Source organism: Loxodonta africana, chromosome 14 (genome assembly GCF_030014295.1).
Source record: "Loxodonta africana isolate mLoxAfr1 chromosome 14, mLoxAfr1.hap2, whole genome shotgun sequence".
NCBI classification, from domain to species: domain Eukaryota; kingdom Metazoa; phylum Chordata; class Mammalia; order Proboscidea; family Elephantidae; genus Loxodonta; species Loxodonta africana.
In genome coordinates, this window is record NC_087355.1 from 82,056,996 (window position 1) to 82,069,810 (window position 12,815).

A 12,815-nucleotide genomic window follows, 5' to 3' on the forward strand; every position below is an offset into this window, starting at 1 on the left:
GGGCTGGGGAATTCCCCTATCCTCAAAGCTAGTTCACAAAAGCAGGTATGGAGGGAGATGAGAGTGGTCCAGACTCACATGTGGGTGACCTGGGAGTCTCTAGGGGGCTTCCCCTCTTCTGAGTGCAGAAAATAACTGTCTCCTATCACCGGGACCAAGGAGCCCTGGTGCCGCAATGGTTAAGCTCTTGGTGGCTAACTGAAAAGTCAGCAGTTCAAATCCACCAGTGGCTCCAAGGGAGAAAAGGCCTGGTGGATTACAGCCTAGGAAACCCTATGGGGCAGTTCTGCTCTACCATATAGAGTCTCTATGAGTTGGAATCAACTGGACAGCACCTAACAACAACAAGTCCTTCGCATCTCCAAGTCCTTAGCAGCACACAGAAGGGGCTTCTTACCCCCACCACGTGTCCACCTCTCCAATTGGGGTAGAGTCACACACTCTTGGTACCCCAATAAGCCCCTTCCCAGGCCAGCTCCACCCCCCTTGTGTCTCAGCACATGGCTACTTCTGCCAGACACCCTCCCCACGTGTCTCTCTGAAGCCACTCTTCTCCTCCAGAGACCTGTGGTGCGTCTGCTTCCCGCCTTCCTTCCTGCCCACGCCGTTCCCTCTGCCTCCTAGAAGCAACTGTGTGCACTGCCCTGGAATTTCCAGAAAGAAGTCCAAAGGCCTCTGCCCTGGCCAATGCCTACAAACAAGCCAGAGTCCCCTCCCTTTCTCTTTCCTGTCTCCTCATGAGAAACTCAAAGCATTGCCCTTTTGCCCAAGGCCTCAGCCATAATCAGGGAGTCTGACCCCAGTTTATGGAAGCAGGCCCACAAGCGGCAAGCTCCCCCAAGCATCCCATAATCCTCAGGGCAGGACTCCTGAGAAGAGTCGTCAAGATACCGTACAAGACCAACATGATCCGCCAGAAACAACTGTCCTCTTTTTGTTTGTTAAAAATAAAAGGCGTGGGGAACGACGTTGCTGAGAAGACATTTTACAAATCCAGCCTCCTTGGGGTGGAGGAATCAAACAGGCATGAATTAATTAATTGGATAATTAGTTACCGATCACGTACACACACCAGGGTCTCTGAGGCAGCGGGGAGGTGATGGTCCGGTGTGGGACAGCCACTGAGTAACTGACATAAGTGAGTGTGCAAACGGCCAACGCACTTGGCTGCTAACAGAAAGGTTGGAGGTTTGAGTCCAATCAGAAGCACCTCGGAACAAAGTCCTGGCAGTCTACATCTGAAAAATCAGCCCTTGAAAACCCTATAGAGCACAGTTTCACTCTGACACACACAGGGGAAATCACAGAGTGCAGCGAGGGCGGTTTAATGCCGAGAGACTTGTCTGGCTGAGTAGTCACGGAAGGCCTCCCGCAGGAAGCGACAGGAGCACAGACAGTGTGTCTTCTCAGGCTTTCTGAACTGGCCAGCAGCCCACCAGGCATGATACCGGGGAGGTCAGGTGACTTCAGGGGTCTCTGCTCCCCCCCGCCCCGCTGCCTGGGGCTGCATGCACAGCGAGGAGGCTGCCAGCTTCTACTGCTGTGCAGGAAGCCGACTTCAGGGCTGGGGGGAGCCAGCCAAGTGTCCTGCCCCAGGATACGGGGAATTTGCCATTAGAGGGCCTGGGAGACACCTGGCTCCGGAAGGCAGAAATAAGCCAGGTTCAGTTGGGCCGTGGTTCCTACCGCTGCATACTGCAACCACCTGGCAATCTCGGGGGAAATGCTCTGTACCTCGCCTCTAGACCAACGCAATCAAAATTCCTGGAGGTAGGAACAGGTCTCGGATTATTTTTAAAATCACCCCAGGGGGAGCTAAGAACCTCTGCTTTACCCTAAGGGGAGCTAAGAGCCCCTGCTTTACCCTAAGGGGAGCTAAGAGCCCCTGCTTTACCCTAAGGGGAGCTAAGAGCCCTTGCTTTACCCTAAGGGGAGCTAAGAGATGGTCAAACCAAAGATGGATCTCCTGACAAGTTTCTCACTACCTGCTGGTTAACAGTTAACTGAGTCCCACTTTATTAATAAGCTTTTAGTGTTTGGTCCTGGCCCCTGGGGCTGGGTTCCTTTCTTCTCTGATAAAGGCAAATTATTAAAGAGTATCGACTCGACGGCAGTGGGTTTTTTTTTTTTTTATAGTTAACACTAATACAAATAAAAAGTACATCTATTTGTAAATGCCAAGAAGGCCCCTTTTGGAAAACTTTAAACACAAGAACCTACTCCCTCCTGATTTAATCACAGCAATAGATGGAGAGGGAAGACAGAAGGAGAGAGGAGGGGTATCTCTCAGAGGCCGCCCTCCTCACAGCCCCACCACATGCTGCTGTTTGTTCAGTGTGATCAGTAAACCTGACCCCAGACTCATGATGGGAAACCGAAAATCCACACTGGCCTCCCATTGATGAGAGTCAGGAATAAGGCAGCCTGATGTCCCAAAGAGAATAGGAGGCTTGGAGTCAACAGTCTGGGGTCAAATCCCAACTCCCAATTCCCAGCTGTGCGACCTTAAGCAAGGTATTTAACCACCCCCCATGCCTCAGTTTCTTAATCTAGAAAATGGGGGTAACAGCACTAGCCACGTAGAACTGGTGGTCAGGATTAAGTAAAAATGACATACGTAGGTAAAAACTACTAAGCCTGGCCCACCAAAAAACCAAACCCAATGCTGTCGAATCAATTCTGACTCATAGCGACCCTATAGGACAGAGTAGAGCTGCCCCTAAGGTTTCCCAGGAGCAGCCAGTGGATTTGAACCAATGGTTGGCACTCAGCTGCTAACCAAAAGCTTGGCAATTTGAACCCACCCAGTGACTTCCTGGAAGAAAGGCCTGGCAACCTGCTTCTGTCAGATTACAGCCAAGAAAACCCTATGGAGCTCCACCGTACTGTGTGACACACGGGGTCGCCATGAGTTAGAACTGGCTCAGCAGCAACAGGTAGGTGATGGAGACATGTGGAAAAGGACGGTGGTGGATGGCTGTACAACCAGATGAAGGTAAGTAATAGCCCTGAACTGTACACGTAAAAAATACTGAAATGGCAAATGTTTTGTTATATGTATTTTCACTACAATTAAAAAAAAAGAAAAAAGCCAGTCTAGCACCTGCCCTGGTCCCACATTACTTGGTTTTCCCCACTTTCTCACGGGGCTTGAGGACCCCCTGCATACCCCACAGGGAAGGAGGCGGCACCATCCTGCTGGCCGGGGGCATCCACGTGACAGACGGCAAAGTGCTGGGTGATCTCCTGCATGTCCTCGGAGTTGAAGAGGGGGTTGTAGCAGGTTTTGTCTGGGTAAAGAGGAGACAAGGGAAGAACACATTAGGTTACTTGGGAGCAAAGATACTCATTTTGTTTTACTTACATACAGCAAGCGATAAAGGACTCGGAAGAATGTGTGTGTCTTTGTTGCCCTGTCCCATTTTTCTCGAGTGATGAAAGGTAGGTATAAGTCATGTACAGAGTGGGTGCCGAGGAAGAGGTGGTCAGCAGGTGCCACAGTACACACATGGTGAATGGGCCTGAGACTTGCAGTGAGCGCTAGAAGGGGATTCCTGTTCTGGGCCCAGCTTCTTCTTGTCAGTAACGGCCGTGATGGCCCTGGTGTGAGGTGGGAGCCTCCTCTGATTGCCCTTTCTCTCTGGGTCACCTAAGCCCTCACATCTGGCAGGGCACTGGCCAGGGCACCAGTAATTTGCAAACAAGGAGAAGCACAGTAGATGAAGCCACTTTTTATGTGGCCTTGAGAGTCTCCTAAGTTCTGAGGACCTGAGAGGGATTCTTAAGAGGAAGGTAATTCTAAGGAAAGAGTCCCTTGGTGCAAACTGTTAATGTGCTTGGCGCTAACCAAAAGGTTGGTGGTTTGGGTCCACCCAGAGGCACCTCAGAAGAAAGGCCCAGCGATCTATTCAGAAAAATCACCTGCCGTTGAAAACCTATGGAGCGCAGTTCCACTTTGACACACGTGGAATCAGCATGAGTTGGAGTCAACTCAAAGGCAAATGGTTAATGGTTTGAGGCCAAGATGGGCTGGTTATGAAACTGTTTCCGTTGTGCTCCTGGGTACATGGCTGGATGACATTTCCCAGCATTCCTTGCTATTAGATGCAGCCATGTGACCAGTTGGGCCAATAGCATGTGATGCTCATTCTTTCCAAGCCCGTCACCCAATCCTCTAGATCTCCCTTCTTCCTGTGGATGCAGAGGAGCCACCAGGAGCCTCTGAGGCACCAGGGGATGGTGAAGCCACAGATGGAAGCAGCCTGGGTGCTTCCCACTAGTCCTTCAGCATCCCACCTAACATCCCATTGACTTGTTACATGAGCGAGAAATAAACACACATCATGTTAAGCCACAGAGGTCTTGGGGGTCATATACTACAGCAGCTCGCCTCCTACAATGAATAATGCACCTCTCTGGATGGGGAGTGTAACACCGCCATACGCAATTCCATGTCTTTGTCAGAGTCCAGTGAAATAGGATGTACATCAAAGTACCTGGCATGGGACCTGGCGCATAATAGATACATGGAAGATAGATAGGGGAAGAAATGAAAAAAGGAGAAGGAAGGAGGAAAGTGATTTTCAGTGACTGGCATTGACCCCAATCTCAATGTACGCAACACTCAAGTTCACAAGGACTACCGGGGCCACTCAAACAAAAAACCAAATCAGTTGCCATCGAGTCGATTCTGACTCACAGCGACCCTATTCGACAGAATAGAACTGCCCCATAGGGTTTCCAAGGAGCGGCTGGTGGGTTTGAACTGCTGACCTTTTGGTTAGCAGCCGTAGCTCTTAACCGCTACACCACCAGGGCCACTAGGAAGGGCTACATCATCAGATAAAGAGCCAGCTCTAGTCCATGGAATCTAACATCAAGCAGATCTTAGCGCAGTGGTTAAGTGCTCAGCTGCTAACCAGAAGGTTGGCAGTTTGAATCACCAGCCACTCTGAGGGAGAAAGATGTAGCAGTCTGCTTCCATAAAGATTTACAGCCTTGAAAACCCTATGTGGCAATTCTATTCTGTCCTATAGGGTCGCTATGAGCTGTAATCGACTCAACGGCAATGGGTATGGTTTTTGGTTTTTATTCCACCCCTATGTCTGAAAATTAGGGAACTTGGCCATAGTAAAACTTCTTGGTAATCTTAAGAATTTACTGTCCAAATGTTCATAGCAGCCTTATTTGTGATGAACAAAGTGTGGAAATAATCCAAATGTCTGTCAACTGATGAAAGGATAAACAAAGTGTGGTGCATCCATACACCAGAATAGTATCCGGCAATAAAGCAACAAAGTACTGAAACATGTTGCGACGTGGATGAACCTTGAAAACAATGAAAAAAAACAGTCACAAAAGGCCACCTATTATATGGTCCCATTTATACGAAATGTCCAGATCAGGCAAGTCCAAAGAGACAGAAAGTAGATTAATGTTGCCGGAGTGGGGAGGAGAGGAGGCTGGTGGGTTGATAGCTATGTGGTCCAGGGTTTCTTTGTGGGCTGATGAAAGTGTCCTAAAATTGATAGTGTGATGGCCGCACAGCTCTATGAATATACTAAAAACCACTGAGCTGTACTCTTTAATTAAAAAAAAAAAAAAATCACTGTCATAGACAGACAGCGAAAGGCCCCCTGTGTTCCGGGAGCTTCTGGGCACACAGACAGCTCCAAGCCTCCCAGACACTGCATTCCAGCCTCTTCCAGTCTGTGGCAAAGGTTCTTCCCAGAAGAACGGCTCCAGGAAGTCCCAGAAGAAAGAAATTGCTGGCCGCCCTGCCCTTTTCCACCACCCTCAGCTGAACCTGCTGGCCAGGGGCTCGGGTCTCCTTGCAACTTACGGTTCATGCCGATGTCATGGTAGGTGAGGATGACGGGCCGGTTCCCCTTGGGGGTCCCACACAGAGTGACATGAATGGAGCCATGTAAAGTCTCGATGTCTTGCTCCTGAGAAAAGATGAGCAAACCGGGGCGGGGGGAGGGGGGGAGGGGGGGCTTGTCAAATGGGATTCTCAGCATCTAAATAGCTGAACTGCTTCCGGTAGACACCACCCCTACCCCCCACTGTGCTCCAGGTGGGTTTTGAGAAAACTCCGAGTACACTTCTCATTTGGTAAGGAGACCTTGGCTTTGGGGTGGAGACCTCTCCAGCAGCCAGATCATTTCAAGAGCGAAGGAGGAAGGGGAAGGGAAGCTCAACCAGGAAGTAACTAGAGGACAAGGTCCTCGTTCAGACTATGCCACTAACTGCACAAAACTCAGGAGGGCACCAGCCCAGGAGCCCTCTCTGCACAAGACCTTGTCTTCTCCAACTGGAAAATCTGAGGCCACTGAGGCATGTGCTTCCTTGATTACCTGCTGGTGCCTTACCTGTCTCGCAGGTGTTCATACCAGTGATGGACATTGGCTGGTTTGGGGCTACCCAGAATTCACTCCCTACTTCCAAGAACATCCCCTGTCTCCTTTGGGAATCCACCTTACTGCCACCATCAGTCCAACAGGTCTGCTGACACTGATCCCTCTACCATGTTTCCCAGGCTGAGGCCAATCAGAGCATCTCACCTTCCCAGCTACAATGACTGGTTCAGGCAAGGGCACATGAGTTGGGTTATACCAGTCAAAGCCAGCCAGACTCACTTCTAGCTTGCTGTTGTTGTTATGTGCAGTTGAGTTGGTTCTGGCTCCTAGCAACCCTATAGGACAGAGTAGAACTGCCCCATGGGCTTTCTAAGGAGTGGCTGGTGGATTCAAACTGCTGACCCTTTGGTTAGCTGCCAAGCTCTTAACCACTGTGCCACCAGGGCTCCCACTTCTGGCTACTGGGAAGTAAATTACACTCGACCTAGCCAGGCTGGGAGGGCTGGATCTACGGCAGCCATATTGTGACCATGAGGCAAGGGCCTGTCTGAAAATTCTACTTGTCCAGAGATGGTAATGAGAGAAAAGAGGTCTTGGTGATGGCCTCCACCTCCTGGGATTTTCAGTTATGTGGGCTAACAAATATCCATCCACTTAAGCCACTTCGAGTTAACCTACTTCTGACCAGAAGAATCCTGATATGACACCCATCCTTTCTTCTGTCCTTCCTTCTCAGTGGTTCAAGTCTCCTTTCAAGGTCAAGGCCAGTTCTCTAACCTGTGACCTCTATACTAATGCTCCTCTATACTAACCCTCTAATGGCTCCTTCCCAAGAGCTGAAGACGTGTTTCTTTTTCTTTCATCAAAAAAAAAAAAAATGTCACCTTGCCTTGATCCCAAGTGCCTCAACTCACGTGGGGACCAAATTCTCACCTGCCAATTTCATCTAAACTTCCCAAGAGGGTGGCAGTGACACCCTTCCCAATCCATCACCTCCGTCCACTCTTCAGCCCACATCTGCCTTCAGTTTGCACCCACTCCACCGAGACGGCACTCCTCAGGGTCACTAGAAGCTTCCAAGGACCCGGGCCACTCATTTCACTTGAGCTCTTTCCATGTTTGATAGCAGAGGCCTCCCCTCGGTGATGGGCTCCCTGCATTGGTCTCCACAGCCCGTGCTCCAGCTCTCCTCCCGGGGCTGGTGTGGGAGAGGCTGCTGGGGGGGGGGATGACACCTATGACCAACCACCTTCCATCCAGGGCTGGGAACAGCACTAAACCCTCCCCTCCGCATCCCTTTCTCTCACAAGAGCCCTGAGAAGGACAGGTTACCCCAAGTCAGCAGACAGTGACACTCAGGCCCAGGGAAACCAAGTCAGCTGCCCAGGGTCCCAGAGTCCCCGGATGGTGCAAATGGTTCACAAACTTGGCTGCTAACCAAAAGGTAGGAGGTTCAAGTACACCCAGAGGTATCTTGGAACAAAGGTCTGGTGATCTACTTCCAAAAAATCAGTCCCTGAAAACCCTGTGGAGGGCAGTTCTACTCTGACACGCGTGGGGTTGCCATGCATCAGAACTGACTCCATGGCAACTACTTTCTCTCTCAGGGTCCCACAATTAGGCAGCGGTGGAAGGAGCACCCACCCAGCCCGTCTGCCTCGATGCTCCTCCCACACTCTGCTTATGCTTCACACTCTGAGATACTCTAAAGGTCAAACCACGGTCACACCTCAGACGGCCACTCCGGGCTAGCAGGTGACATTTCTTTTCCAAAAAGTAAATTCGCCATCTGAGTGGAATACAGAACACTCTAGAAGCTGTCAAGCTGGCTCCCATTTAAGGAGGGAGAAAGGTCATTGCTCACAATCTCACACAGGAGGAGAAGGGCTCGGCTAGGACCACCCACTCGGCGGCCCTGTGGACTTGGGCAGGTCCCTTCCCTCCCCAGCTCTCATCTGTATACAGAGACCAGCACAGCACCTGCCTGCCAGCCCAGTTCTAGTCAACACACAGGGATCAGCCCAGCACCTGCCTACCTGTCCAGCTCTCATCAACACACGGGGACCAGCCCAGCAGCAGCCTACCTGCCCAGCTCTCACTGGTACACAGGGACCAGCCCAGCACCTGCCTACCTGCCCAGCTCTCATCAACACATGGGGACCGGCCCAGTAGCAGCCTACCCGCCCAGCTCTCATTGGTACACAGGGACCAGCCCAGCACCTGCCTACCTACCCAGTTCTAGCCCACACACAGGGACCAGCCCAGCAGCAGCCTACCTGCCCAGCTCTCACTGGTACACAGGGACCAGCCTAGCACCTGCCTACCTGCCCAGTTCTAGTTCACACACAGGGACCAGCCCAGCACCTACCTACCTGCCCAGCTCTCATTGGTACACAGGGACCAGCCCAGCACCTGCCTACCTGCCCAGTTCTAGTCAACACACAGGGACCAGCCCAGCACCTGCTTACTTGCCCAGCTTTCATGGACACACAGGGACCAGCCCAGCACCTGCTTACTTGCCCAGCTTTCATGGACACACAGGGACTAGCCCAGCACCTGCCTTCCTGCCCAGCTCTCAGGGACACACAGGGACCAGCCCAGCACCTGCCTACTTCCCTGGGGGATACTGGGGGGCCCAAAGGATTCAACAGCCAGGACTGTGCCCCATCCTTCAGCTGCTCTGGGGCTGTGAACGATTACTTCTAGAAAGTGGGATGTGGGGGAGCTGGGCACACAGGGCAGGGACAGAATCCCACCTCTGCTACTTCTTACCTACAAAAACTCAAAGCAGTTCCATTTTACTGAACAAACACTTATTAAGCACCTATTATTGGAGTCCCTAAAGAAACCCTGGTGGTGCGGTGGTTAAGCACTCAGCTGCCAACCAAAAGACTGGTGGTTTGAACCCCACGGCCGCTCCGCAGGAGGAAGATGTGACAGTCTGCCCCCATAAAGATTAGAGCCTTGGAAACCCTAGGGGGCAGTTCTACTCTGTCTTTCAGGGTCGCTGTGAGTCGGAATTGACTCAATGGCAATGGATTTGGTTTTTGGTAGTGGAGTCCCTGGGTGGTACAAATGGTTAAGTGCTCAGCTACTAACTGAAAGGTTCAGAGTTTAAATCCAACCAGAGGTGCCTCAGAAGAGAGCCCTGACAATCTGCTCCCAAAAGGTCACAGCCGTTGAACACCCTGCAGAGCACAGTTTTACTCTGACACACACGGGGTCACTGTGAATTGGAATCGACTTAGGGCCTCTGGTGGTAGTAGTGGTATATGGGAGTTCCCGTTGGTCACCTGCGGGAGGTGAGGGGATATCCAGGGATGAATGGATGAGCACTCGGGAGCTGGTGGTAGGGTAGCTAGCAGAGGGCCTGGGAGGCTGCAGTAAGGCCTGAGCTTGATACAGACACACAGGGCACTCTGGGGATAGTGAGGAGGAGGATTTAATCCATGCTGGGGGGCCTCAGGGGTGGGGGGAGGCAGAGCAGCGTAGCTCCCCAATCCTGTCAGACTGATGGTTCTGAGAAGCTTGGCTCAAAGATCAATAAAGGCAGCCACTTCCCAGGCTCCACCTCCAGAATATGAAAGCAGGATCTCAGTTTTAACAAAAACCTGCCCCCCGGAGCCCAGGCAGTGGGATGCAGGGGGCCACTGGCCCTCACTTTGATGACCCCTAAAGCAAGCAACTAGAAGTCTTTCAGGGAGTCTGGGAAGTAGGTGCCCAGGGGTGCATCTCTCAGCCTCCACTCAACTCTGTGGGATGGGGAGAATAGTCCTATAGCCCTAACCGCACGGAGGGTGTAAACACTCACAAGGAGGGAAACGGGGCAGACGGGGAGGAAGACACCCGCTAACTGCTAGGGCTGCCTGTCAGAGAGCAAAGGCGCGGCCCGCTCCAGCACAGAGCTGCTCCAGGGGCTTATCACAGAACGAGGCTCCCAACACCCTCTCTCCTCCCCTCAGTGCCCAGAGCAAGCTCTGGAAAAATCCACCAACAACAGAGCCACGCACCAGCCCCCGGTGGGGCCCCGGATCATCTGCGGGGGCCCAGGCCTGGCCCCGAACTCAATTGGAACAATGGTCCATTGTGGGCCCCACAGTCTCTATTGTCCCCTCTGACTCGCCGGCCCCATCTCCCCAGCTGACTGCATGGCTCCCTCTAAAAATAAATGCCTGCGCAGGCCAAGCAGTGTTCCCCACTGGCCTGCAGCCTCTGGGGTTCAAGCCCAAGCTCGGCCCTCCCCCACCCCCTCTGAGCCTCTGGAGAGAGTGCTGCCTCTGCCCTGGGGTCTTCAGAAGTCGAAGGAATAAATAGCTCAGAACACAGCGATAGGCAGAAAGGGGATTCCCAGTACACGTAGCAGAGAGTTTTACCGTGGCGAGTGGGCAGAACCTTGGATATGCAGCATGTTCTCTCATAGAATCCACACAACAACCCCGGAGGTAAGTACTGTCTACATTTTACAGATGAAGAAACTGAGGCCCAGAGAGGTTAAGTAACTTGCCCAAAGTCACACAGCTAAAATGGTGGAGCATCATTTGAACTCAAGACAGAGTCCAAAGCCTGTGCTCTTTGAGTCTCTGTTTTACACTCTGTGGCAGGTGTTATGCCAAGAACTGGGACCCTCTAAACGGGGTGCAGGCAGCCAGCTTCCCCACATTTCTTTGACTGCAGATCACTGTTTCCTTCCCAGCATTTCCAAGGACCATCAATTCCTGGAGCACAGCCTGGGACACACTGGTGTACAGGACAGAGGAATGCAATCTACTCTATCCATCCCCCCACCACACACTGCAGGTGTGTGTGTCTTTGCAGGCAGGTGTGTCAGGCTGGGAAAGGCTTCACACAAACAGGACTTTCTTGGGGAGGCCTATTCTGCCACCCACGGTACACAGGACACGTGGCCCCTTGTTCTCTTCTTTGTAGCACTTCCCACGATGACAAGTATCTGCTTAATAACTGCCTCCCCAGCCAGGCCTCCAACTCCCAGAGGGAAAGGCTGGCTGTGCTGCAGACAGGGTGTGGCTTAGAGGGGATGCTTAAGGATCCACACAGTCTACACTGCCTTTGGCTGTCAGTGTGGCTAAGGAGCTTTTATATAAACTAAAGGGTCCCTGGTGGTGCAGTGGTTAAGCATTTGCCTGCTAACCGAAAAGCCAGTGGTTTGAACCCACTAAGCTGCTCCACGGGAGAAAGATGTGGCAGCCTGGCTTCCGCAAAGATTACAGCCTTGGAAACACTATAGGGCAGTTCTACTCTGTCCTGTAGAGTTGCTATGACTCAGAATCGACTCGATGGCAATGAGCTTCTTTTTTTTTTTTTTAACGGCAGACTCTGTGGGTTACCCTCCCAAACACCTGATTTCTTCTTTATGAAAAACCTCCAATTTTGAGCCAAGCAGCAGCATTAAATTCCCTCCTTCCCAGACTCCCTTGCAGCCAGGGATGGGCGGGAGACTCGTTTCTGGCCAGAGATATCAGCAGAACTGGCAGGGGCTTCCAGGAGAGTCTCTTTAACGGGCCACACTTGGCCTCAATGAGTTTAGTCTTTCACCCTTCCACCTGTTCCCTACCTGGAACGTGGATGAGATGTTTGGGGCTCCAGCAGCCATCTTACAAGTGTGAGGACAAAAGCTACATGCTCAGGATGAGAGAGCAGTAAGCTGGAAGGAGTCTAGGGCTGGGGACATTCATGGCCAGTTGTACTAGGCCTTCTAGACTAGTGAGGATAGCAAACGTTTACTTGTTTAGGGCATTATTTGTGGAGTGAAGGGATCTCTAGGTGAAGCAGACAGATAAGCTCTGGGCTACTAAATGAAAGGTTGGCAGTTCGAATCTATCCAGAAGTACCTCAGAACAAAGGCCTGGTGACCTACTTCTGAAAAATCTCAGAACTGGGCACAACTCTACTCCGAATCATGTAGGGTTGCCGTGAGTGAGAATCAACTCAAGGGCAATGGCTTGCTGATGACATTAACCCTAATGATGAACCTACCATATGACCTTGGCCAAGAGCTAAGCCTTCTCTGAGACGCTCTGTCCTGTAAACTGAGGCCAACAGCAAGCCCACCTGCTCCAGGGAGCTGCTCCCAAGATTGAAACCACAGCAGCGACCTAGGAATGTTTTGCAAATTGCAACGTCTTCCCCCACTTTGGTAGTTACAGACAACGTTCCAGAGACCATTACTGTGCAGCCATAAGAGCCAGCCCTGATGGCTTAATTGATGGTTGGATGACCCCGAGTCTCTGGGGACCGGCTGCTGCCGCCTCGTGCTTAATCCCCTCCTTCCCAGCAGGCTCTGGGGACACACTAAACCCATTTGGCTCTAAGAGGATGACACACAGGCTCTAAGTCAGCCACTGAGCTGGGCTGCCACCTCCTCCCTCAGTCTAGCCTACCTTGGGGTCAAGGCATGGCCAGAGAGGGGAGGAACAACACTGTGGAAAAATAGGCCGC

The 12,815-nt window shown here is 51.8% G+C and overlaps 1 protein-coding gene across 4 annotated transcripts in view; it reads right to left on the minus strand.

Moving 5' to 3' along the window:
- Positions 1-12,815, minus strand: part of NDRG1 (N-myc downstream regulated 1) — a 56,589-nt gene that overhangs the window by 23,602 nt on the left and 20,172 nt on the right. For 3 of the 4 annotated variants that reach the window (XM_010588512.3, XM_010588513.3, XM_010588510.3), the window contains 2 exons: positions 5,843-5,948; positions 3,170-3,290 (listed from right to left, as the gene is read on the minus strand). In XM_010588512.3, coding sequence (XP_010586814.1) covers positions 3,170-3,290; positions 5,843-5,948 — 227 coding nt within the window. Of the gene's footprint in view, positions 1-3,169; positions 3,291-5,842; positions 5,949-7,352; positions 7,573-12,815 lie in introns of all 4 variants that reach the window. The other variant, XM_023546028.2, reaches the window with a different exon arrangement.